General features: G+C 42.4%; 1 protein-coding gene across 2 annotated transcripts in view; it reads right to left on the reverse strand.

Moving 5' to 3' along the window:
- Positions 1–27888, reverse strand: part of hmcn1 (hemicentin 1) — a 740737-nt gene that overhangs the window by 150025 nt on the left and 562824 nt on the right. For both annotated transcript variants that reach the window (XM_068037415.1, XM_068037414.1), the window contains exons 61-66: positions 16796–16877; positions 9820–9951; positions 8158–8307; positions 5068–5227; positions 3585–3709; positions 2155–2338 (exon numbers count right to left, since the gene is read on the reverse strand). In XM_068037415.1, the coding sequence (XP_067893516.1) occupies positions 2155–2338; positions 3585–3709; positions 5068–5227; positions 8158–8307; positions 9820–9951; positions 16796–16877 (833 nt within the window). The remainder of the gene's footprint in view (positions 1–2154; positions 2339–3584; positions 3710–5067; positions 5228–8157; positions 8308–9819; positions 9952–16795; positions 16878–27888) is intronic.

Below are 27888 nucleotides of genomic sequence, written 5' to 3' on the forward strand. Positions count from 1 at the left end.
GGCAGTGGAAGCAGAGTCTTTAAATATTTTTAAGGTAGAGCTAGGTGGATTCTTGATAAGCAAGGGGGCAAATAGTTATCAGGGGTAGGCGAGAATGTGGAGTCAAGATTACAATCAGATCAGCCATGATCTTATTGAATGGTGGAGCAGCTCGAGGGGCCAGGTGGCCTACTCCTGCCCTAATTCGTATGTTCGTACCCTATTCTTAACTCTGGACTGTAGTAATTTCCTGACAAAGATGTTAGGCTAACTAGTTTCCCTTTCTTAAATAGCAGAATGACACGCGCAATTTTCCAATATAGAGGAATATTACCCAAATTGAGAGAACTTTATAGTTATAGTTAGGGCATCTGCAATGTTCTCACCCACTTCCTTTAAAATCCTGGGATGGAAACCATCTGGTTCTGGGGATTTATCACTCTTTAGTGCTACTAGTTTCTTCTTTACTGTTGTTTTGTTTACATTAATTTTGGTAAGTTCCTGTCTCTGATTCAATACTGGCTTCCTTGGGATGTCTAGCATACTGATCTCTTCCTCAATTATAAATACAGATACAAGGTAATTATTTAACATGTCTGCCATTTCCTTATTTTCATTGGCAATATTACTGTTATCAGTTTTCAGGCTCCCGGTCACCCTCTTTTTTCTAGTCGAATAATAAAGCATTTTTGTGTTGATTTTGATATTCCTTGCAAGTTTCTTTTCATTCTCCATTTTTGTAGCCTTTGCTGTTTGTATCTATCTTTCCCATTCCCCAGGATATGTGCTATTTTTTGTATGATTTTTCTTTTAGTTATATGTTGTCTTTTATCTCTTTAGTCATCCATGGCTGCTTTTTTTTGGCACATAGAGCTCTTGCACCTTGGAGGTATAAACTGATTCTATATCACATTAAATTCTTTTTTGAACACCTTCCACTGATCTTCTGTTGTTTTACCCATTGACAGATTTGCCCAGCTTACTGTGAACAGGCTGTCCCATCACATTGAAGTGAGCCTTATCTAAATCTAGAACCTTAGTATCTGTTTCGCAGTTCTCCCTTTCAAACAGTACATTGAATGCGATCATATAATGATGGTTATTAGATAAATGTTCAAGGATTCCTCGGTCAATATAGAGATCATTCTAAAACCTCCAGTTAAACATCTTTTGGGCAAACAATAGTCAACTTGCCCCAGTTTGGAATATAAATTTAAATTTTATTTTATTTATTTATTTTTATTTAGAGATACAGCACTGAAACAGGCCCTTCGGCCCACCAAGTCTGTGCCGACCAACAACCACCCATTTTATACTAATCCTACATTAATCCCATATTCCTACCACATCCCCACCTTCCCTCAATTCCCTGACCACCTACCTATACTAGGGGCAATTTACAATGGCCAATTTACCTATCAACCGGCAAATCTTTGGCTGTGGGAGGAAACCTGAGCACCCGACGAAACCCCACGCGATCACAGGGAGAACTTGCAAACTCCACACAGGCAGTACCCAGAATCGAACCCGGGTCGCTGATTTTGTTATTTAAAAAGAAATAACTGCTGAAAATGTAAAATAAAATAAAATCGGGGCCTGTCAGCATTTGAAAAGAGGAAAGATCAAGTAATATTCAGCTAGACATGCTTTGTCAGAGCAGACCTCTCTCAAATGTTAATCTGTATTTTTTTCTTTCAGGTGTTGCCATCCTTCCGTGACTTTTCTACATTTTTCCATCATTATTTTAAATTCTGTATTAATTTTTTTTAGTTCTGATGGAGAACAAAAAGACTTTCAAATGCTGGCTGATATTTCAATCAAGTGAAACTGTCTTGCCATTACTCATGTCTCATGAGGTAACTCTAAACTGCATCATATTCACTTACTAATTCTTAACCTGCCTCTATAAACACTTCCTCCTCACTGTATCATCACTGTAATTAAGACTATCAAGACTCATTACACTATCGCCAACTCAAGCTTTCCCAGGATTACCTTCTCAATCTTCCCATCCTCCTACAGGGATTTCAAAATCAGCTCCAGCTCAGCAGAATCTTACCACTACCTCTTAATTTATCTCACCTTCTCATTGCTTTGAAGCTTGATACCCCACACCAATGGGCCTTGGTCCTTCAGTTAGGTCTCTGAATTTTAAAAAAGTGCTGGAAAACTAACCTCAAAACCTTTCCAGCAGAGAGAAGTCTGATCTGAGAGGAAATGGGCAGAGGTAGTCCATTCTTCAGCCAGTTCAGCTGTGGAGGAGGGGAGCCCGTAGCCATACATTCAATGTTGATAGAATTTTCCAATATGGTTGTGAGTTCCTGATTCCCCTTCTGATTACTGTGAATGGTTGGTGGAACTAAAGCACAAATAATATATGTTGATGTATTAGTAATTGTTTGTGACTTACCATTTTATTTGTAACAGATAAATTAGAAACAATAATGGCACAACACGATTGTTGCAATCTGAAAGGCTCTTTTCCAGAACGTTGAAAACCTTAATATTTAATCCAATAAGTGCTACAAAACCATCTAAAATGTTACAAAACAAACTAAAGTAGAACCAAATGCAGTAGTTTATGATGATGTATTCTAAGGACACATCAACATTGTTATCATACCATCAATTATAAAATAAAGTAAGGCAGAAGACCAATTTTAAACCTTACATTTATATGTTCCAGTTGTCTTCCCTCCTCTCCTGAAGGCTTAACTTTGGCCCTGTGGGTGTTGGTGGCATCCTGGTGTCTCATGCGAGTGACCATTATGCATGTGAGCTTAGTCAATGAATTTTGGCAGGCTATTTGCCCATGTGGGCAGGGGGTGGATGGCCAGGGGGTAGAAATGCGGCCAGAGCCAAACTTGATCCTCTTTACATGTACACTTTACAGCAGAGGTCACTGGATGGCAATCATAGATTTTTCAGGATCTTGGCTAAAATGTCAACATGACTCAGTTAGGAGCTCTCTTGCTGAAGAATGAGATTCAAATGCCACTTCAGGACTTGAGCACATAAACTAGGCTTGTGGTTAAGCTTAGTACTGGAATCGTTTTCCATTGTTCAAGATGTTGTTTTTTGGATGACTCTTTAAACAAGTGTTGTCTGCTTGTTCTCGTGGTAATGATAGATGGTAACTCTTTGCATTAGCCAGAGAACAGCAGAGAGTCTTTTCAATGCCCTGGCAAAGATGCTTTCCTGAAACAAAGCTGCCAGCTGTTTGAGAGATCTTACTGTGTACAAAATGGTAGCCATTTTAGCCTACAATATCAGTTGTTGCATTTGGAGATGTTTTTGAATAGTGTGATAAAGTACTATATAAATGGAAATATTTGTTTTTGATTTTCACCCTCTGTAGCCTGGGGGTATTGAGGCTAATTGCAGCATCTCAACCACTGTCCTGGTTGAGATCAGGTAACTCAACTCAGACCAGGCATCAAACTTGGGTTCTTTTAAATGGCTTAGTTGCCACAGAACATAATCCATTTAGCCACTTAGCTATCCGGGAATCTTGTCCCTGCAGTTACTGCCATTTTTATTCGATAGTTAAAGCAGTAGAGCTCCAGAGAAGCTTTGAGTTGACAGAGTTATTGGATTTTACTTACCATAAACGTTAAGGTTGAAGATCCGATCTTCCTCACCAGCAGAATTGGTGGCTATACAAGTGTATTTACCAATGTCTGTTGTCATTGTGCCGTTAATGTGGAGGGTGCTACCATCTGGACTCACTCTGAGAGCCACAACAAATATATAAAACACAACAACATACTTTTCTTCAATGAAGCAAACAAGAGATACAGCAATAGATTTCTGCAGGGGTTCTCCTGATCTCTCCCAGCATAGCTGTGGTGGAAACCTCAGAGGAATAGCATCAGCAGCTGTTTATATAATTTCTCTGGGGTTTCTGCTAGACTTATGGCAAGATATTGGGAAAATGAATACCTGCAGAAATTCTAGCCCACAATAATTTACAGTAAACTGTCCTGATCAAAATCTATTGAAAAGCAAAATTCAATTTACCTCAGCTTCTTAAGGATTACATGAACTTATCTGCAGCATCATTTTAGGTATGAATCAGGCATAATAGCTAAATTTATTTTACTTTATACAATATGCATTCATAGAATATACAAAACATTTTCCAATTAAAATGTGAGAGAAAGCACCATCACCTCTGGTCCCTGTATATAAACCGGCCCAGACTGATGGGATGAAAGTCATCCCACATAAAATGAGTTTGGTTAGTATTACTTATTTCCTAGTTGCCAGCAATTCACAACACTAATTAAGCAATAGCTGACACCAAATTGATAGGCATAATGATGTAAGAATGGATAGGTTGGGGTTGCTTTCTTGGAACCGAGGAGGCTGAGGGGAGATTTAATTGAGGTGTATAAAATTATGAAGGGCCTAAATAGAGTGGATAGAAAGCAACTATTTCCCTTAGCAGAGAGGTCAATAAGCAGGGACCATAGATTTAAAGTAATTGCCAAAAGGATGTGAGGGGATTGAGGAGAAATATATTCACCAGAGGGTGGTGGGGGTCTGGAACTCACTGCCTGAAAGGGTGCTAGAGGCAGAGACCCTCACTGATTTTAAAAAAACACTTGGATATGCATTTGAAGTGCTCTTACCAACAGGGCTATGGACCAAGAACTAGAAAGTGGGATTAGACTGGAAAGCTCTTTTTCAGCCAGCACAGACACGATGGACCAAATGGCCTCCTTCTGTATTGTAAATTTTCTATGATTCTGTGGTATCTTCTGAGGTTGGAGTTGAGGTCAACCATTGGAGTAGACTAAAAGGAAGCTTGAGCTATATCTGTGCCTCATCGTGCTATGTTTAATATTGCTTGCTTGTTGCTACACCGAAACTCAAAATGGAGAAGTGTTCCACTCTATTTCGAAGTATTGACATTTCTGACCAGGAGTGAGGATAGAAATAAATGAATGGAAAACAATGAAAACAAGAGAGCTGCAACACAAAAGCCTTTACTTTGTGTGGGGTTGTGGTATGTTTATGTGTGAAAAATTTTGACAACTTCCTTCATGATGTTGAAAGCTACAAAAAAAAGGTTACTAATCCAACCTTAATCGTTTATCATCAGCAGCAGTAAGGGGTTTCCCATCTTTCAGCCACTGTACAGAAGGTCTGGGAATACCATCAGAAGCGCAAACCAGCTTCACATTTTCACCCAGTAGAACACTGACTTCGCTGGGCATCTCCGCACCAAATATATTAGGAGGGACTGTAACACAACAATGTCCAGAATAACCATCATACAGACTAAGCTACCCCATAAAGAACTGTATGTCCAGAATTATTGATCTTAATAAGCTCTCTAAAACAAATGTGTTTGAAAGGAATAATGTTTCAACTAGATGACCATTTAGTCTGATGATAGGTCATTGACCTGAAAAGTTAACTCTCTTTCTGTCTCCACACATGCTGCCTGACCTGCTGAGTATTTTCAACATTTTTTGTTTTTATTTCAGATTTGACAGTATTTTGATTTTGTATAAAAATAAGATGATTTTTAGAAACAGGAAAAGGCCATATGTCCTACAAGCCTGTTGCTTTTTGCTCGGTTTCAACCTCACCCACCTTACTTCTTACCATATCCCTAAATTACTTCTCTTTACAACAATGCATCTAGTTACCTCTTGACTTCACTGATTCTGACTCCTCAGAAACCTTCCTTGATAACATTTTGGACTGGTCTATTACTTTTTACTGAAGAAGGTCTTTTGGACTCTTCTTAACTTTTAGCTTTCATCACCTGGTATTTGAACCTTTCACAATAGTAAACAATTGTTTTAACTCAACTTTCAATTCTCTTCATAATCTTGAAAACCTAAAATGAGGATATTTTATGTTTAACCATTGAATGCAAACTTCAATTTACTCATGTTACATGCAATATCTGCATCTGCAGTGTTAGTCTTATTTTAATTTATTCCTTCATGGGCCATGGGTGTTGCAGGGTAGACCCGGCATTTATTGTCCATCCCTAATTGCCCTTGCTGTTTACAATGATGGGCCCAAATGAATATGTGCTGACCTCAGTAATCTGCATTCTCCCTATTATGATGTAAGAGGTGCCCCACCTACAAACAGAGAACCAGCATATTCATTTCTGCTTTTCAAAAAATGTAAATGTGTTTGAGATGTTATAGTTTTAAATTCACAGTTAAATGTTGAGCAGAAAATTTTCTTACTGTAATTTCATGTTCTTATGTTCACCAGTTTCTATTTCAGCATTGTTACCACATGTATTAGAAAATTCAGAGCATTTTAATTCAAGGTCTGAACTACATGCTATTTTATGAGATCCGGGGTGGTGCGGGGAGGTGTGCGGTGAAAGTGCTCTTTGGGTGATTGTGAATCGGCAGCTCATTTCACATCCAGCCTGATTTTCCTTCCCATTCATAGAATTATGTAATGGTTACAGCGCAGGAGGCCATTCAGCCCTCTATATCCATGCCAGCTCTCTGCAAAAGCAACTCAGCTAGTCCCACTCCCCACCTTTTCCCCAAAGCCTTGGAAATTTTCTCTCTTCAGGTGCTTATCCAATTCCCTTTTGAAAGCCCTCCACCACACTCTCAGGCAGTGCATTTCAATCCGAACCAATTGCTGCGTAAAAACGTTTTTCCTCAAGTTGCTGTTGCTTCTTTTGCCAATCACCTTAAATCAGTGTCCTCTGGCTCTTGTCCCTTCCGCCAACGGGAACAGCTTCTCCCAATCTGACTAGACCCCTTATGATTTTGAACATCTCTATCACCCTTCTCTTCTCTAGCAGGAAAACTTCAGCTTCTTCAACCTATTCGCGTAACTGAAATCTCTCATGCTTGGAATCATTTTTGTAAATCTTTTTTGCACCCTCTCTCACTGAAAGCTGCCAACTCATTATCATCTGAAGAACAATTTTACCCCACCCCCCCATTTCCTCCCCACTCCTTTTTTTTAGCTTGTGATTATTGTCTATGAGGGGAAAGTTCATTACCTTTGCATGACAGATAAATTATTCCCCTTTTAGATAGCTGCAGAATCAACAACTACGTTTACTTGTGTGGTATTTTAGCACAGTAAACATCCCAACAGATGATAAGCAGTATTAAGTGAAGATTGAGGGAGATGAAGGCATGGTCAAAGGATTTTGAAGTGGGAGACTGAAGTTACAAAGCTGAAAACTAAAGCTAAGTTGAAGCAGAGAAAGCGGGAGGTTAGAATTGAAAGATCTGGCAATGCAATTACGAATTTAGAAAATGAAGCTGCAGAGAGGCTGAAGGCAGCAAGACCAGGGAGGAATTTGAAAATAAGGACAAATATTTTGAAGTCAGTGCACTGTTTGGAGAATCAGTGGAAGTTAGTGAAGATGGTGTGATAGAGGAGCAGCAGAGTGCAGGATATGGTGCAGGCAGAATCATGCTGGATTAGCTAAGAGTTTATGAAGAAGGAGCTTGGGAGGCTACTAAGAAGAGCATTGGAGAAGTTGCCACTAGAGGTAATAAAAGCATAGGTGAGGGTTTCAGCAGTGGTTGTGAGGTAAGGGTGAGGAAAAGTGATGTTAGGGTAGAAATAGCAGATGCTCGGGATATGGGATTTGAGGTTCAGCCCAGAGTTAGTGATTGTAAACTGTCTGGTTGAACAGGCAGCAGGATGAAATTAGGGGCAAGGATGTGCAGCACCAAACAGGACAGCTTTGTTCCTGTGGTTATAACAATAGAGAAAGCCATAATTATTACTTATTGTAACATTCCCCTATGAGCATCATTCAGCGATGTTTATAAATGAAACATTTGGAGGCTGCAAGTTGTGGAGGTTGGTTTTCTTACACCCTGTTTCATTGGACTGCTGTACCAACTGGCTTTGACTTGTTCTTTCTGGTCATGCATTCAAGTAAAACAATTCAATTACCGATTTCGCAGCCAGAACAGTGCAACAACTGATGTTCCCTCTAATTATTTGTTGTGCTGTTCGTTACACTCCATGGTCTCTTTAAGATTGCTGCGTGGCCATACTTGCACCCATGTTAAAAAAAACATTGTTTGTTTGTGGTCTGTTTGGTTCAAAGTGCAGTATGTTGTGGATTACGTGCAGCTTAGTGGGAACATTCGCAATGACCTCATAATATTCTTAAAGCAACAGTAATGGTATAGCCACTAAACTCATACACACTTTGAATAGTCAGGATGTAGTTTTTCTGTGCCATTCCCTCCACATTTGATGCCACACAGGTGTAAGTACCACTGTCTGCCAGCTGTGAGCGAGCAATTTGCAGTTTGCTTCCTCCAGACAGAATGTGCATCTCCAAGGACTCGGCATTTGCTGAAGTAAAAGAGAACACAATAGCGAATTCTTTATTAGGTTTTTTTTGGTTAAAATCTGTTATCCATTTTCAATGTCTTTAGAAAAAGGATTATTTGAAAAATTAATATTCAACAACTCATAATTATAGCATATTTATATTATGAATTGCTTGTTCTCGTAAGATCGATTATTATTAAAGGAAGAGGAAACAACATCTGTATCCTCTCATTTGTTAGTTTTTAATAAAACATAAATAATTAATGACTTTATTGATGATTTAATTGGCTATTGATTGTTCATTTAAATTCAAAATATTTACATTATTCACTGGAAATACAGTGTGCAGAAAATGTAAACATTCACCAGAAACATACACAATCGGTACTAATGCACCCAAGAAGCAAATTAATGCAATTTAAAAGGTGCAATTAGTTTGAAATGAAGTGTAACTAAGCATGTCATTCTGAATGTTTAATATTGTAATATATAACATCACAGACAAATGCAAGCAATATGTATAAGTATTATGCTATGCAACTAATTGTACAACCATGCAGATTGATCCTGAAATGACTGTTGAGCAGAGCTAGTGCAACATTTGGGTTGACTACCTTCCTGGATTTGTCTGGGGGTCTCCAGGAATGACAATCTCCCAGGCACTGCTGCTAGCAAGCTCAGAGAAACCTGGGGTTTGTGCCAGAGTATATTCCCTTCACCTGAAACGGATGGCCGCGCGATTTTTATTTTATTTTATTTAGGGATACAGCACTGAAACAGGCCCTTCGACCCACCAAGTCTGTGCCGACCAACAACCACCCATTTATACTAATCCTACATTAATCCCATAGCAAAGACACTCATTTACAGGGGACTAATCGTTCATAAGGCAAATTTGAATAACATGCAAACTGCAGGCATATGTCATGCGATCAAAAGGCACCAATCACATTGCATGATTAACCCCCCAGGAAGACATCCAACCAGAATTGGCAACCATATGCCAGCTAGTGGAAGTACACCCAAAGCTGGGGCAAGAAAACAGAATAACCTCTTAGTCGCCAGGCAGTGCGACTCACATAAGGTGATTTGTGGGCCACCAACATGAAAATCTGCCATTAAGTCTCTGGCCTCAGTTGTGCCACTCAAGTAACAAGCAACCAACTGTACAGCTAATTGCAACCTCAATACTTAGTACAGCATTATAACTGTAACTACCAGTGTGAAATTAATCATTGTAAACATTTTACTGTTTACATTACAGATAAGATTTTAAAAACTGCAAAAATAGTGAATCAAATAAAATATGCATGTGTTATGACATTCATTTGATTAACTGGAATTAAATAAGATCCCTACCCAAGAGAAGGATGATAAGATGGCAAAACCAAAAACTCTTTCCCTTTATCTAGAAACTTGACATTTGTGCTGGTATTTCTAGTTGTACCACTGGGGGGCATTACCCACCCAGCTTGATGGAAGCAAAAATATCCTTTTTATATGTAGTCCAATGCAACAGCAGCAGTAGCTTACCAATAGTCCTCCCGTTCTTCAGCCAAGTTAACGTCGGTGGAGGAATGCCAGTAGCATCGCATGCAAAAGTGACAGGATTGCTAATGACCTCATTGATTTTTTCTTCCGCCAGGCCTTCAATACTGGGTGGGACTGCATGAGAAATAGAACAATTGGGTGATACAAAATTATAACTTCATGTTTTTCCTGTCAGATACTGAGTGTAACTTGGCACTCGCAGTTTATCTGGAAAATGGCCAAGATTTGCAATGCCTCTTCCTGTATTACACTTCTCAGCTTTTTTTAATTCTTTCGTGATATGTGGGCATCCCTGGAAAGGCCAGCATTTGTTGCCCATCCCTAATTGATGTTGACAACTGAGTGACTTGCTAGGCCATTTCAGAGGGCAGTTAAGAGTCAACCACTGTGGGTCTGGAGTTACATGTAGGCCAGACCAGGTAAGGACAGCAGATTTCCTTCCCCAAAGGACATTAGTGAACCAGATGGGTTTTTCTGACAATCAATAATTTCATGGCACCATTACTGAGACTAGCTTTCAATTCCAGATTTTATTAATTAATTTAATTTAAATTCCACCAGCTGCCTTGATGGGATTTGAACCCCTGTCCCCAGGGCATTATCCTGGACTTCTGGATTGCTAGTTCAGTGACGCCCAATTAAAAGAGACACTTAACAAACATGTGATTGGCAGTCCATTGCCTATGAAGCAGTTTGCATTTAGACACAGCACTGCATTGTAGGAACATTATCCATCCACTCGTAAGTGGCATCATCACAGTGAAAATGGGCATAGCAACAAAGACAATGTTCCTTATTCATCACTCTGCTCCACAACCTTGTCCCCTGCTCACCTCAGGCTGCTTGTTCCTCCACATGTTTCCATGAAATATCGCACCTAAGTGCCCACACTTTCTTTGCAAATCCATCCAGTGAATGTCAGCAGGATATTCAACTGTTAGACTGTAACAGTCAAGCACAATTCTATCCTGGTACAATACCATCCCCTCCTTCCCACATGCATACTCACAGTTAGGATATGAGCTGGTTTATTTTAACTCTGCTTATCCTGGAGAGACTGAAGTCAATTACAATGTTTTTCCTGCAAGGGTTGGAAGCAACTAACATGGTCTTGAACTGGGATTAAATCTGGCCCCTTTTGGTCTATTTGTCTCAGCATATGTACCTACTCAGCCATCAGGGTACCTTAGCAATGGTTCTTTAAAATATGCTATCAAATGTTTCAGGGAAGGAAGCATCCTAGAAGAATGTGCTATTTTATGCTCTGATGATGTGTTCTGGCAGAACTGATAATGCATTGTGTGTTATCAAAATGCAGAAGGTAAGAATGCCAATGACTTTCTACTGACAATGATGCCCTTCCACATTATCACACTTTATTAATTCCAAATGAAAGTGGATTAAGCCTAACATGCAGATTAATGAATTATCTTATTAAAGATACACTAACAGTTATGCATTGCTGTGCTTCTGCAAGCAACACAATATTTCCATTCCCCTGGTCCTGGCACTGAGCCGGTTTCATTTTATTGCTCTTTGAGATGCCAGGAAAAAAAACAACAAATTCCAGAAGTTAGGTCTAGACCTCTCACATTTTGTTTTATAGCTTGTTTCACAATTCTACTAAAAATATGTTGAACAGTATTATTTATAGTAAACATTTATATATATCCAAGATACTGACATAATTTTAAAAATGCTCCTGTCTTGTCAACAACTTACATTTCTCCTCACATTCAGAAAGACATCTCAGAATGTATGATAGGCTGTGGAGAATGAGCAGAAGCTTAGCAGGAGGTAGACAGGGATTAAGTGTCAGCCTGAGCTCAGTGGTAGCACTCCTGTTTCTGAATCAAAAGGTATTGGGTTCAAGCCTCACTCCATGGATTTGACCACATAATCAAGGCTGATATTTCACTGCAGTACTGAAGGAGTTTTGCACTGTTGGGAGATGCAGTCTTTTGCATGAGGTCTCATTTGTTCTTTCAAGTGGAAGTAAAAGATCCCATGGAATTACTCAAAGAAGAGCAGGAGAGGTCTCCTGGTGCCCTGGCCAATATTCAAGCAATATTACAATAACAGATTGTTTGTGGGACCTTGCTGTGTCCTAGGTCCAACCATCTTCAGCTGCTTCATTAATTGCCTTCCTTCAATCATAAGGTCAGAAGTGGGGATATTCGCTGATGATTGCACAATGTTCCTCCAATGTGACTCCTCAGATACTGAAGCAGTCTGTGTAGAAATGCAGCAAGACCTGGACAATATCTAGGCTTAAGCTGATAAGTGGCAAGTAACATTCACGCCACAAAGTGCCAGGCAATGACCATCTCCAGCAAGATTGCTGAATACCCCACTATCAACATCCTGGGGGTTACCATTGACCAGAAATGGAACAGGAGTAGCCATATAAATACCGTGGCTACAAGAGCACGTCAGAGGCTAGGAATCCTGAGGCGAGTAACTCACCTCCTGACTCCCCAAAGCCTATCCACTATCTACAAGGCACAAGTCAGGAGTGTGATGGAATACTCTCCACTTGCCTGGATGGGTGCAGCTCCAATAACACTCAAGAAGCTCGACACCATCCAGGACAAAGCAGCCCAATTGACTGGCACCCGTCCACAGTGGCAGCAGTGTGTACCATCTACAAGATGCACTGCAGCAATGCACCAAGGCTACTTCGACAGTACCTTCCAAACCCGCGACCTCGACCAACTAGAAGGACAAGGGCAGCAGATGGGTGGGAACACCACCATCTGTAAGTTCCCCTCCAAGCCACACACCATCCTGACTTGGAACTATATCGCCGTTTCTTCACAGTCGCTGGGTCAAAATCCTGGAACTCCCTTCCTAATAGCACCGTGGGTACACCTACCTCACATGGATTGCAGCGGTTCAAGAAGGCAGCTCATCACCACCTTCTTACGGGCAATTAGCAATGGGCAATAAATGCTCGCCTGGCCAGTGATGCCCACATCCCATGAAATGAATTAAAAAAAAATCAGTTTCTACATTGTCCTTGCTTCAAACCGCTTCCAAAAGTGTTTACTTCACTGATGCTTCTCTTCCAGGAATACCCACTTTGAAGAAGTTCTGCTCTTCTCTCCAACAGAATTTCCATTTGTCTCTTTTGCCTTGTTCACCTTCTGTTTTCCTCCTCGTGGTTGATTTGCTTTCATAGCCACATCTCTTTTCTCAGCAATTGCCTCTGGCTCCAATTTATTCCCCATGAATTCTAACTGAAATTCCAGCCTTCGTGTTTCAGATCCATCCATGGTTACAGATATCTCCAAGATATTCAGCTTTCCTCAAACCATTGCTCTCACCATATCCTGAGATCCATGCTCAATGCTATGTACTCTCTCTTCAGCAGCAACGACTCACTTAATCTCAAAGCTGTCCTGGTCCACAGTTCCATTTCTTCCTTCATCTCATCCACTGCTTTAGCTAAAACTTTTATCTTCCTTTCAGTTGTCAAAAATCGCAAGCTTCAACAACTCTTGGATACCTGATCCTTCTTCCCCTTCACTTTCCTCTGATCCCATCCCTTCTTCCAATCTCACACTTTTTCACTATCCCCTCTGACCCTGAACAATCAGTTTCAGTGAATGCCTCAGATTCATACCCTTATGCCCCCACCTCAATGAATTTCAAATTTGACATGACACGGAGATCTTCTTCCATTGCTTTTGACTCTGCACCTATTTCTATGGCCATGAGTCTTCATCCTGCACAGCAGACCCCTTCTTCTGTCTTCAGAATTCTCATTCCACCTGGACATCTTCCTCTGGCCTCTTACCCTCTTTAGATCTTTTCACTGGCAACTGGCGGTGTGACATCAGCATTTCCATTTTTCTGCTCCCTTCACTCAATCTAACCTCTCTCCCTCTGAATTTTCAGCACTCCATTCTCTCAGATCCAACCCTAACATTGTTATTAAACCTGCTGACAAGGGTGGTGCTGTTGTTGTCTGGCAAATGGACCTCTGCCTTATGGAGGCTGAACGCCAACTCTCTGACACTCCTCCTACCATCCCTGGACCATAATCCCAACACCGACCATCTAGGCGTCATTTCCCAGGCTGTCACTAACCACAGATCATCTCTCTGCAGCCTCCAAGCTCAGTCGCCAAACCCCACACAGCCTGTGTCTATCTCCTTTCCAATATCCACAAACAGGACTGCCCTGGTAGACCCATTGTTTCAGCCTTTGAAAGCCTCACAGAACTGATTTCTTCTATCTCGACTCTATGTTTTGTCCAGTTTCTTCCCACCTACATCCATGACTCTTTCGATGCCCTCTGCCACTTTAACAGTTTTGAGTTTCCTGGCTCTAACTGTCTCCTTTTCCCTATGGATGTCCAATCCCGCTACACCTCCAATCCCTACCAGGAAGGGCTGAGGGCCCTCCACACCTTCCTTGAATGGAGACACAGCCAGTTCCACCCACCACCACTCTCCTCCACCTGACTGAACTTGCTCTTATATTGAACAATTTCTCCTTTGATTCTACTCACCTCTTCCAAATAAAAGGTGTTGCTATGAGAACCTGTACAGATCCTAGCTATGCCTGGCCTTTTTGTGGGATATGTGGAACATTCTTTGATACAGTTCAATCAGGTTCTCTCCCTCACCTTTTTTATTGCTCTCGTCCCGAACTGGAAAATTTCAACATTTTTCCTTCCAATTTTCACCCTTCCCTCACCTTCACATGGTCCATTCCAACTCTTATCATCCCTTCCTTGACCTCTCCCAGTTCTGGCGATAGGTTGTCCACAAATATCTACTGTAAACCTACCAACTGCCACAGCTATCTTGACTATGTTTGCTCCCACCCCACTTCCTGTAAGGACTCTATTCCACTCTCCCAGTTTCTCAACTCTGTCATATCTGTTCTGATGATGCCACCTTCCATACCAGTAATTCCAATATGTCTTCCTTTTTCCTCAAATGAGGATTCCTCTCCACATTCGTTGATAGTGCCCTAGACCGTGTCTGTTCCATTTCTTGCATTTCTGTTCTTACCCTTTCCTCTCCATCCTGGACCCACGATAGGGTCCCCTTGTCCTCACTTTCCATCACACCAGTTTCCAAATTCAACGATCATCATCCACCATTTCTGCCATTTCTAGTGCGTTGCCACCACCAAACACATCTTCCACTCCCTTCCCAGCATTCTGAGAGGCCTGTTCCCTCTGTAAGACCCTTGTCCACTCTTCAATCTAACACCCCTCTCCTTCCCAAGGCACCTTTCTGTACAAGCCCAGAACATGCAACACCTGCTTTTTTACTTTCTCCATTCCCACTGTCTAGGGCCCTAAACACTCCTTCCAGGTAAAAGAGCAATTTACATGTACTTTTTTCAATTTAGTATACTGTATTCGCAGTTCATGATGTGGTCTCCACTACAATGGAAAGACCAAATGCTAATTGGGTGATTGCTTTGTGGAACACTTCCATTCAGTTCACAAGCGTGACCCTGAGTTTCCGGTTACTTGTCACTTTAATTCTTCGCCCCACTCTCACCTCTCTACCCTTGGTCTCTTACACTGTTCTAATGAAGCTCAAGGGAAACTCAAAGAATAGTACTTCGTCTTTCGACTAGATACTTTGCAGCCTTCCAGACCCAACATTTATTTCAACAATTTTAGATCATAACTACCTCTCCCATTTTTTTTTCAGACAGCAGCTGCTGGTAATGATTCTGCTATTGTCATTTATACCTCCTCTAGACCCATTTTTGTTTCTTTACTGGCCCCATTACCATCTCCTTTTTGCCTTGCTTATTCATCCCTTTTGTCATTTAATCTTTCCTGCCCTCCATCCTATCACAGACCTTCCCTTTTGTTCTTTTCTCTCCTCCCACCTTTCCCTGTCTCTGTACTTGCTTAAAACATACCACATGTCTAACTTTTTCCATTTCTAATTGAAGGTCATCACCTGAAACATTAACTTTGTTTCTCTCTCCACAGATACTGCCTGCTAAGTATTATTTTAAAAATATTTCATTGGCTTTGGGATGTTCTGAGGTGATGAGAGGCTATGTATAAAATACAGGTCCTTTCCTTCCCTTCCAACTGAAACCCAGGGCAATACTGGTCATGACCTGTATTTTATATAGAGCCATTCAGTTCAGAGGGAGTGATTCTTGTTGTAAGTACCATGTTTCGGATGAGATATTAAACTGTGGTTCCATCTGTCCTCATGGGTAGCACCAGAAGATTTCTTGGCACCACTAAAGCAGATTATCTGGCTCTTTATCTTGTTGCAGTTTGTGGGACCTTGCTATTTGCAGGTTTAGTTTCTGCGTTTAATTGAATTTCAACAACGACACTTCAGAAGTACAAAATTGACTGGGAAGCACTTTGGCATGTTCAGTAAGTTCATTCTTTCTGGGAGGAGGCCAAAGCATCGTGGGAGTACAGAGTCTTTAATAGGCTTTTGAAGGCAGGGAGGAAGGTAGCGTGGCTGACCTATTTAGGAAGGGAGTTCCAAAGGATAACATTGTGGGTGAAGGAGACGGAATCTCACAAGGACATGGGTATATGGGACTTGGAGCTATCTGGATTAATTGTGGTTTATGGAAGGTAGAGGTGGGAAGATCAATAAGAAATGCATTGGAGATCAAGCAAATCTAAACACCTGTACAAATTTGTGTGTAATAAAACAAGTCTTGTCGGTATCTACATTGCTATAATTAGCACAGAAGGCACCAACAAATGAAATTAGATTTGGAAAGTAAAACACTGAAACTTTAAACTACTGACATCTGATGACAAAAAACTTTAATGTCTGTATCTGAGAAGAAGGAAATGCACATGTTGTCACTGGCGTGGCATCATATTTTCATTTCAAATCAAGTTAAGAGTCAATTCACTAGTTGAACTTGGCTTTGGTTTTCCTTAGGATACCCAACCATCTCCCCACAATTAATATTTCTACAAAAAAACACAGCTTACCATGTACATTGAGGTGGAAATTCTTATCCATTTGCCCAGCAATATTTGTAGCTTTACAGACATACTGGCCTGTGTTTGACACCTACAATGAAAAAAATACACAAAAGATGTTGTGGAAATCTTCAAAAATACAGTTAAAAACAATGTAGTTTCATGGGATTTAATAATCTTCATAGATTATTATTGAAAATGGTTGCATCAGTAACCCATTTAATTCTCCGCAATAAAAAGATAATTATAAATTAACAAGCACTAGGACATTGCTTACTGTTCAGTTTTTCAAATGCACTGACATTCCAGAAATATAAATTTTATATTTTTGAGGCTCATCCATATTAATAAAACATAGTTAATCTGAAAGGACAAAATTAACTATTTGTTTTTGAAAGTGAGAAACTGAGAGATCCTTTAGTGTTATGTTAAGATATTAAACTGCATTAATTGAAGGCAAACTTTGAAAATTCAGAACTTGGGGAACAAGTTCAAACTGGTGAAAAGCAAATTTAGAAGTAATGTCACAAAGTTCTTCTTCACACAGAGGACTGGATTTTGTTCTCCCCCAGGCGCGGGTTCCGTGATTGAGGGGGGCGGGGTTGCCTGAAGATGGCTACAAATGAGGCTTGCCATGGACCTCAATGCCAGGAGGGCCCGGCCCAATCCTCCCGGCGACAGCGAGGCTCCGTGGCGGCCCCACGCCACTGGGTGATGAGACCACAATTTAAATATTCAAATGAATAAAATGATTAAATGATTAACTATATTAGACTCACCTGCGATCTTGAGGGCCTGACGCGATCATCGGCCTGGCAGCCGGCACACCTTCAGATCCCCGTCTGGGGAGACGCAGTACCATGCTGGTGGAGAGGGGGGAAGAGCTAAGTTTGTCAGTGCGGGGGAGGGGAGATGCGGTCAAATGTACGTAATGGGTGTAGGGAATGGTGGGAAGAGTAGAACCTTGTTGATGATTCTCTGGGCTGGATTTTAAGAGCCCGCCACTGCCAAGCTCAAAAAATGGCAACCCACCCGCACGGGCCGCATGCCAAAGAGCTGTCGCGATCTCAAGCATGCTAGCTAAATTAAATAGCTGGGGCGGCCTGCCCCCCACAATCTCGTGGAGTTTGTCGGGGGGAAGGTCAGATGTAAAAGGTAAGTGTTTTAGGGAAGGAAAGGGTAAATATTTATTATAATTGTTTTGTGGGGGGTGGGAACGGGGTGTTAGAAATTTATTTAATTTGAGGGGATAAGACATTAAAAATTTAAATTGGGTGGTAGGGCTGGCTGCCCTTTAAAAAGGGCGCCAGCACCTCGCACAGGCAACTGATGCCATTGCTAGGGACAGAGAGCCCGCTCCCTCCACGAGATTGTGGGGGACGGGCCACCCCGGCTATTTAAATTAGCGAGGGTGCTTGAGATTGCGACAGCTCTTTGGCATGCGGCCTGTTCAGGTGGGCTGCCATTTTTTGAGCTTGGCGGTGGCAGGCTCTTAGAATCTAGCCCAGAGAATCATCAACACATGAAACTCATTTCCAGGAAAAGGCTGGGATAAAAATTGCCACAACCATATAATTAACCATGTTAATTTTTTTCTTTCACGGGATGTGGGCATCGCTGGCTAGGCCAGCATTTATTGCCCATCCTTAATTGCCCTTCAAAAGGTGGTGGGGAGTTGCCGCCTTGAACTGCTGCAGTCCATCTGGTGGGGATACACCCACAGTGCTGTTAGGAAGTCAATTCCAGGATTTTGGCCCAGTGACAATGAAGGAACGGCGATATATTTTCAAGTCAGGATGGTGTGTGGCTTGGAGGGGAACTTGCAGGTGGTGGTGTTCCCTTTGTCATGCAGGCCCCTCACCTGCCAAGAATGAGGCATATTAATTTCGTCACATGAACATTAATTTTAAACTGTTACTGGCATAAAGAAAGAACTTGCTTTTAAAAAAAAACACCAGACCCTTGACTGGAAAGACATTTGCATATTTACAGGCAGTGCTTAAAAGGGACAAATGACCCTTTCCTGACACATTCAATCCACAATGGACTTTTGATTACCAGAAGTTGAAGGTGGAGGAGCTAGCATTCGGGTTGACTGCTAAGATGGCCGAATACACAAACAGACGTGGTCACACCAGCTAATCACATGACTAACCTGCTGGGCCACCTTGAGTGTTTTGAATTTGAACTTGCCACAGAGTTTTGAACTGGCAGAAAGCTGTTTGCTCTTGGGCTGAGAAGACCTCTCTCCTGCCTGCTCCCATCTCTTTCTCACAGAACTGAAAACCACTGAAGACATATGAACCCCATGAGAGAAAAGTCTCCTACAGTGAACAAGGTTTAAGAAGAATACTGCGCCCCAATGAAAAGCAAGCTCAACCTACAAAAGGATTCTACAGTGAGCTCGAAGAATCGTAACTAACCCTTTAGAGATTGCCTTAAACTTTTTCACTTTATTTTTTCTTCTCTTTTCTGTCCCTATTTGCATTTGTGTATCACGTGTATATATATACTAGCAGGGGCACGGCGTATATCCGTAGGTGTTAACCAAATTAGAGTTTTTAGTTTAAGTTTAATAAATTTTTCTTTTCTTCTTTTACAGTAAGACCAGGTAAAGGCTGAGAGGGACTCCTAGACACTTTTCTCACCTGGTCATAACACCATGTATCTGCTGCCCTTGTCCTTCTAGGTGGTAGATATCGTGGGTTTGAAAGGTGCTGTCTAAGGAGCCTTGGTGAGTTGCTGCAGTGCATCTTGTAGATGGTATACACTGATGCCACTTTGCATTGACGATTGAGGGAGTGAATGTTGAAGCTGGTGGATGGGGTGCCAATCAAGCGGGCTACTTTGTCCTGGATGGTGTCTAGCTTCTTGAGTGTTGTTGGAGCTGCACTCATACAGCCATGTGGAGAGTATTCCATCACACTTCTGACTTGTGCCTTATAGATGGTGGACAGGCTTTGTGGAGTCAGTAGGTGAGTTACTCACCACAGAATTCCCAGCCTCTGACCTGCTCTTGTAGCCATAGTATTTATGTGGCTGTTCCAGTTAGGTTTCAGGTCAATGGTAACTCCCAGGATGTTGATGGTGGGGGATTCAGCAATGGTAATACCATTGAATGTCAAGGGGAGATGGTTAAATTCTCTCTTCTTGGAGATCGTCATTGCCTGGCACTTGCGTGGCATGAATGTTACTTGCCACTTATCAGCCTAAGCTTGAATGTTGTCCAGGTCTGCTGCAGATGGACACGGACTGCTTCAGTATCTGAGAAGTTGCGAATGGTGCTGAACATTGTGCAATCATCAGCGAACATCACCACCTCTGACCATATGATGGAGGAAAGATCATTGATGAAGCAGCTGAAGATGATTGGGCCTAGGTCACTACCCTGAGGAATTCCTGCTTAGATTTTTGGCCTCCAACAACCACAACCATCTTCCTTTGTGCTAGTATGAACCCAATTAGTGGAGAGTTTCCCCCCGATTCCCATTGACTTCGATTTTGCTAGGGTTCATTGATGTCACATTTGGCCAAATTCTGCCTTGATGTCAAAGGCAGTCACTTTCACCTCACCTCTTGAATTCTGCTCTTTTGTCCATGTTTGGACCAAGGCTGTAATGAGCTCTGGAGCCGAATGGCCCTGGCGGAATCCAAACTGAGCATCAGTGAGCAGGTTATTGCTGAGTAAGTGAGTATTGATAGAATTGTTGACAATTCCATCAGTTTGCTGATGATTGAAAGTAGATTGATCGGACTGTAATTGGCCGGATTGGATTTGTCCTGCTTTTTGTGGACAGGACATACTTGGGCAATTTTCCACATCGTTGGGTAGATGTGAGTGTTGTAGCTGTATCGGAACAGCTTGGCTAGGGGCATGGCTAGTGCTGGAGTACAATTCTTCAGTACTATTGCCGAGATGTTGTCAGGGCCCATAGCCTTTGCTGTATGCAATGTCTTCAGCCTTTCTTGATATCACATAGAGTGAATCGAATTAGCTGCAGACTGGCATCTGTGATACTGGGGACCTGAGGAGGAGGCCGACATGGATCATCTACTTGGCACATCTGTCTAAAGATGGTTGCAAATGATTCAGCCTTGTCTTTTGCACTGACTTGCTGGGCTCTCCCATCATCGAGGATTGGGATGTTTGTGGAGCCTCCTCATCTGATTAGCTATTTAATTGTCCACCACCATTCATGACTGGATGTGGCAGGACTGCAGAGCTGAGATCTGATCTGTTGGTTGTGGGATTGCTTAGTTTGGTCTATCACATGCCGCTTCCGCTGTTTAGCATATACGTAGTCCTGTGTTGTAGCTTCACCAGGTTGGCACCCTCATTTTGCTGGTATGCCTGGTTCTGCTCTTGGCATGCTGTCCTGCACTCCTTTTTGAACATTGCTATAAGTTTCTTTGTGTTATTTTAAGCAATGAGGGATATGGATTCCAGGACCTTGAAGATCTCTAGAAGGTTTATTAACAGCTAAACTTGTATGTACAATACAGAGCAAACTATATAAAGAACCTTTATCCAGGGTGTTGCTGTGCGGAGAGACAATGGCTTCTTGTCACATGACTACATTCTGTACTGAGCTCATTAGCATATGGAGTTCTTAAAGGGACATCACTCTTAAAGCTATGGTACAACATCCCCGCTCTTTCAATAGCTACATCTCATACGCTACAAATAAAAACACATAAAATTGGATATCAAATTTAGCTCTTCATGGATAGAGATTATAAAATTTACAAGTATAAAGATAGGGGTTCTGAAATTTACAAGTGTTAAGAGTCCATATATCATTGTGGTGGTTTGACAACTCTTCCAGATCTTGTTATGATAGAACCTTCTGAGGATGTGAATTTCACCCTTGGCTGTTTTTGGTTTGCAGACATGTTGTCAATGTGTTGGTTGTTGTCCTGTTGTTCTGTCAGTGCATGTCGGTCATGCACCATCTTCATTCTCCCTTGTTTTTTGAGCAGTGTCTCCTGCATCTCAGAGAATTTGCATCTAAGCTGTTGCTGTTTTTCTGACGTTTCTCCTTCTCTGCATTCAGTTTCTGTTGCTTTGCCTTCAGCCTGCGAAGATACTCTGCTACTTTTCTCAGGATGATCACTTTTGCGGCCTTGCCATTCTTGGAAAGCTCCGGCACCTCATCTCAAAGAGCCAACAGACAATGCTTCAACTCATTCCTCCTCTGCCTCTCCAGGACATTGTGTGTCCTTTGCCTTCCCTCATCCTCTGCATCTGAAGGCCTGGTGCTCAAGGTCGAGGACTTGTTGGGGGAGGAATACTTGGCCACATGGAGGTACCTGTCTGTTTTGGCTCACTTTGGTGCTCACGGTTCTCTAGAGAGCAGAGGTGAGGGCGTGATATAGTTGTGCTGTTGCTGGATTCCCAGACTGCACTGTTTGATGCTGGCCAGAGTCTGCGAGTGGGTTCTGGTTCTTGGAGATTTCCCTTGGCAATGCTCCCCACTACCAGCTTCTGCTTCTCAATGGTTACAACATCAATCTCTTCTTCTGAGTCACTGAAGCACAAAGAAACCTGCCCAAAGACAAAGAACTTTCACCATTTGAATTTGGATCTTCATTCTCTTGGTGTGGCATCTCTGAGAAGGGCCTGAAACTCTCCAAACCAGAACCACTGTGATCCTGGAAGAACTATGACTCAATATCAGACATCAGTGGTCTGGACGCATGGAGTGCATCCTCTCTGAGGTGCAGTACGGTATCTCCTTTGAAATCTCCCATGGCGTCAAACCTGTCCAAGTACATTTATTGTATGTCCTGGACTGACTCAATGCGGGTACCCTTCATCTCTTCTGCTATAATGGGTACCTTAGTGATCTTGTGGATAGTCATGATGTTGAGGCCCTTACACGCTGGTAGTCCTGCCATTGCTGGTCTGCTCGTGTTTACCAGGTAAAATATTTGTGGTTTCCATGCTGACTTGCCATAGCTGCACTTATTGTTAGTGTGCAACTGGAAGGGATGGTTGACCCCATTGCATGCAGTTAACTTTGCAGTTGTCGGTTGTATCATTAATTTCCAACTACCCTGGTACATATCCTGCAGGATTTGGACTGGTAGGATATTTGCACTAGCTCCCGTGTCAGTCTTAGTCCTGAATGTGTGTTTGCCAACTTTCTTTGGGCACATGATATTAGTAGTAGCAACAGCCTCCAGTTGTTTGACTTCATCAACACAATGTGTCAGGTACACAATGTGAAACACCTGCTCGTCTACTGGCTGAGAATCACTCCACTCTGAGTCATGTCTCAGGTCTATTTCGCTGTGGACTTCGCGTATCAGCTTGCATTTACGCAGGTCTCTGGTGCTCTCCATGCTGCTATTGCCATGCTGCTGAACCTGTCTTATTTGTTTGTGTCCCATTGTGACTTCTGGTTCCGTCTTTGGAGCCAGATTTCTTGTATAGCTGGGCCCAATGTCCTTTTGCACGGCACACCCTGCACAGATCTTGAAATGCAGGACAACGTCGCAGTAAGTGGGACAAACCATACTTACTGCACAGCTTGCTTGCCTTTTATGACCTGTTCACCGTGTCGACACTGTCGGCTACACCTAATGCTTGCAGATACTGTTGTCCAGCTACAATGGCTTTGTATTTCCTGCCATCTTCCAGCAGCACATCAATGCTGTGGCCTTTCTTTTTCCCCAAGAGGTCTTTTTGAAATGCTTCAATAGGTGTTGAGACAATCACCAGCTCCATTATTTACTCTGACAGCTCAGTTTTTGAAAAATCCCATTTGTTGTCCTTACTACTGCATCTACTGATGAACTAATCTGTTAATTCCTGTGGCTGTTGCCTGTAGGACATCAATTCCAGGCGATGAATTCTAAAATTCACTCTTACCCGAAGCTGATCTTCTAGCACTTTCCATATCTTTTCAGGATCTTTCTGGTCCTCTTCAGATAAGCCAGAGGTATTGATTCTGTATAACCCCTCATTTCCAACTGCTATCTGTATTTTCACAGCCTGCTTCTCTGGTTCTGTAACCGCTTGATCTATGAAGCATAATTGCATTCTTTGTTTAAGAAGCTTGAACTCAGATAGGATATTAATGGCCTTCCAGTTCATGCTGGGAAATTTGCTTGCCATTCTTCTGCTGTTCTTTTGCTTTCTACTCTATATTTAACTTTGTTCAGTGCTGTGTGTGCCTTCAGCAATGTACTTATTATGACTTTTCTATTTGTGGCTTAAAATTTGTTTTATTAACTCTGTGCTGTTCCCCCTTTAAGAAATTCCTTTCTTCAGGCTAGTTGCTTTGACAGAGTGTAACAGGTGCTTGACAGTGTTCTCTGTTTTTTTCTCTTTGAGCACTTTGCTTGTATGTTTACATAGCTGTTCGATAGGCAGTTCAAGGGTTTTCCCCTTTTTTTTGCTCGAGTTTATTTATCTTCTTCGCGATTGACTAGTTTAATGATTTTGGTTTCAGCTTTGGCTGCGTGAATAGAGACTCTGCTGTGTTCAAGGTTTCCTCCTGCAATGGCGCCGACCTCGATCCACCCGAGAGAGAAATTAGGTTTTCCCCATTTGTTCTCTCTCCCGTGAAGCATTTTAAAAAATCAATTTTTTAAGCACTTTAAAGCTTTTTTTTAAACCTTGACCGTCGGCACAATGGCCCATTCGATCACAGGAATGTATTTGCAGCCTGTCATTCAGTGCTCTGTCTCCCACAGCTGGAGGTAAGTTTTTTCTTCTTTCTACTGTTTGGGCCACTATTTCTTTTGAACTTTCTCTCTTTTGGTTGTAGGAAGGGTCGCTTTCACAGCTGTTTTACCCGTGGTCTTCAATCTTATATCTTGTCTTTTCACCACTGCTGCCGCCATATCATGAGTTTCTTTGTGTTATCTTAAACAACACAATGAGGTATATGGATTCCAGTGCCTTGAAGATCTCCAGAAGGTTTATTAACAGCTGAACTAGTATATACAATACAGAGAAAACTATATACAGAACCCTTATCCAGGGTGTTACTGTGCAAAGAGACTATGGCTGCTAGTCACATGACTACATCCTAATACTTAGCTCATTAGCATAAGGAGTTCTTAAAGGGACATCACTCTTAAAGCAATCATACAACAAACTTTATACATGTACAAGTGACAATTGTCGGGAGCATCAGTAAATTCATAGAGAGAATCATAATCATGCATGATCCAAGCTATAAATGAAGAAAAGATTTGCAACTCAAAGGTATCTGAAATTTTTTCCCATGAGTGGAAATACTGTGGATTATTTCATTTAAAGTACTGTAATTCAATCACTGGATTCAACTCCAGCCTAGACTGATGGGATAGTATCAGCCTGCTGAGTTTAATTCTACTATATTGATGTCATTATTGCAAAACCAGGCATTTTTAATCACTGTGACTGTCTTCCAGTCTAGACACAAAATGAGACTGTCTGCTGCTGTAGGGGTCATATCTGAAATGTGTTTCAACAGTCTCAATCCAGTTTCTTATGGGTAGAGCTTCCCTGCCCCTAGGTCAGCATTAATTGATAGACAGGCAGGTGCAAGAAATGTTAAACAAACCACCTGGTGGTGCAGGAGGGGGTGGTCTTCTGAAGTAGAGATTGAAGCACATTGGAGGGGTGGAACAGAGGGAACTACACTAAGGCTGACCTGGGAATGCCTGGTGCTGACACAGTGTGCCTGAAATGTGAAATTCCCCATTTCCCAGTGCCAATTTGACTTCTGTATCCTAGAAAATCATGTTCTGTGCATTTTGATGCTTCTTCTCCCTTTCCCAACAGTGCTGGCCAGACAGTCTCATTTTGCGTCTAGACTGGAAGTCATTCAGTGATAAAAATGCTCTGTTTTTACTATAATAGCATCAATGTAGTAGAATAAAACTCAGCAGGCTGATACTGTGCAGGAGTGAGACAGTAAAAAAAAAGTGGCAACACAACACTGTAAAACTGGCATGGGTTGGGGACAAGACTGGTAGGGGGATACTGAATGCAATGGACATGGGTCAAAGCTGCAGGGCAGCCCATGGGGGGAAAAATTGGATAAGACCCGAAAACGGGCACGAGGATCACAATGCCCGATTACCCCGCGCCTGTTCATTGCGATGCAGGCAGCACGCAAACTTCATGCTGCCCACTAATTCAAATGATAGTAGCATGTAGCCCACTGATAAATGCATTGCTGAGTGGCTGTACTCCTCAAAAGGGGGCCCAAATTTGTGTGAGGCTAGAGCCACTTAAAGCTAGCCTGCACTACCTAAAATATAGCTGCATGTCCTTACCCCATGGAGAAAATGGTGCTTACCATTATTAGAGCATCCCGTGGCCAGTGGCGGGGCTGAAACCAGCAAAGATGACAATACGCTCATGCCTAATCCTCTTTCTCACATCCCACCTCCCCTTCATCCCACAATCTCTTCTGATTTACAAGCTACAGATGGTGTCACCATGCATCTCTTGCTTTGCGCTCATCCGCTAACCACAACCTTACTCTTGTGCCTTTCTCTTTTCAGATAGCCAACCTGGCCAGGCAATGCTGGAAGAGAAGAGCTGGAAGAGCAGGAAGACAGTGATGATGAAGAAACTTGCTCTCACACTCGCAGCCAATATCTCAGATACTGACAGTGCGCATACTTTAGAGGATAGCTTAGAGGGTGAATCTGCACGTGGTGAGACACTGGGCACAAACATGTTGCAGCTAGGGCTGAGGACAAGGTAACACCGATAGCAGTTTGTCTGAGGGTGAAGTCACAAATGACTTTTGCTGCAGAGGACTCAGATGAGGACTACAATGGAGTAGCATAGACAAGAAGGCTGATAGACATGCACACAGAAATGCTTGGTCTACCAGAAAGCCTGTGTGGCACCAATTTGGTACAGGGCTTTGTGTAGAGATTGGAGCCCATCCTCTCCAGCATGGAAGTGGTGGCCAACTCCCGTGAGAATACTTGCAGAACCAACCATGATGCAGCATCTGATGGCTGAAGTCATAGTTTCCATTGAAGCACAGGCCAAAGCCAGGCAATGTCAGAGTGCTGCAGTGGAAGCTCAGAATGAAGTCATTCATGATCAGCCCGCTGCCATGCATGCTCAGACTGCTGCTATCATGGCTGCAGATACCAGTGCTCAAAGAGGCTTTCAGGGTGTCACAGCGGTCCAGAAATTTGTGCTCCAACACATTGCGAGGATTGCTGATGCGCCACCCCAGGGGAGCGGCAGTGACTCTGTGCTGCTTAAACCTGCTGTCCTCTTTCAGTGTGAGAGCACTCATCCTCCCACCACCGCAACTCTGCCATTTCCCTTCCTATTGCCTGTCAGCCCAGACTGCTGCCCATGCTGAGGTGGTGCTGTCCAAAGTTGGACCTTTTAGGGCCAGAGCTGCTCAAGGTCATCCTGCAAGGTCATCTGCAGTCTCCAGCATTGAAAGTCAGCAGCCATTCACTGGGGTTGCAGTTGGATGAGTCAATCACAGACAGCACAGCCAGAAAGGGGATATATTGGTTGACTCCTTCTGTCCTCCTGGTCCACCTGAGATGGTCACCATACAGCTGGTAGCAAGGGTTGTGCCTTCATGATGGCGAGGTTGTGCAGCATGCAGCACACCATGCTAAATCTTGACAAGCATACTGCCAAGTACCACAGGGCTCCTTCAGAGCAGTCCCGGCAATGGAAGGGTTGCTTTAGCATCCCAAAGTTCTGTTTGGTCACATTTTGTGTGACAGCATGGTTTTCTTTATATAAATGCTGTCCATGTGTGTGTGGGTTGCACCCCAGAATCATTAGCCATGTCATCAAAGGTTATCCTTGTCGCCCAGTAGTCACCCTCTGGTTTGTCGTAGTAGATCAAATGCAGGTGGCACCGCAGACTGCGCAGAATGAAAAGCATCATGAGTGCTGCCAGGGTACCTGGCATTGACCTGCATGATATCCTGCATATGGTCCCACACAAGCTGGACATTGAGGGAGTGCAACCCCTTCCAGTTGCAGTACATTTCAGAGTTGACATTGTTATGAACCCTGGACTTTGTAGCATGGGTATATTTTAAAAACTGTCATCATTAATGCAGTGTAAAATGGACATTTGGAGGAAGCATGTGACCTCATACAA

This window comes from Heterodontus francisci, chromosome 8 (genome assembly GCF_036365525.1).
Source record: "Heterodontus francisci isolate sHetFra1 chromosome 8, sHetFra1.hap1, whole genome shotgun sequence".
NCBI classification, from domain to species: domain Eukaryota; kingdom Metazoa; phylum Chordata; class Chondrichthyes; order Heterodontiformes; family Heterodontidae; genus Heterodontus; species Heterodontus francisci.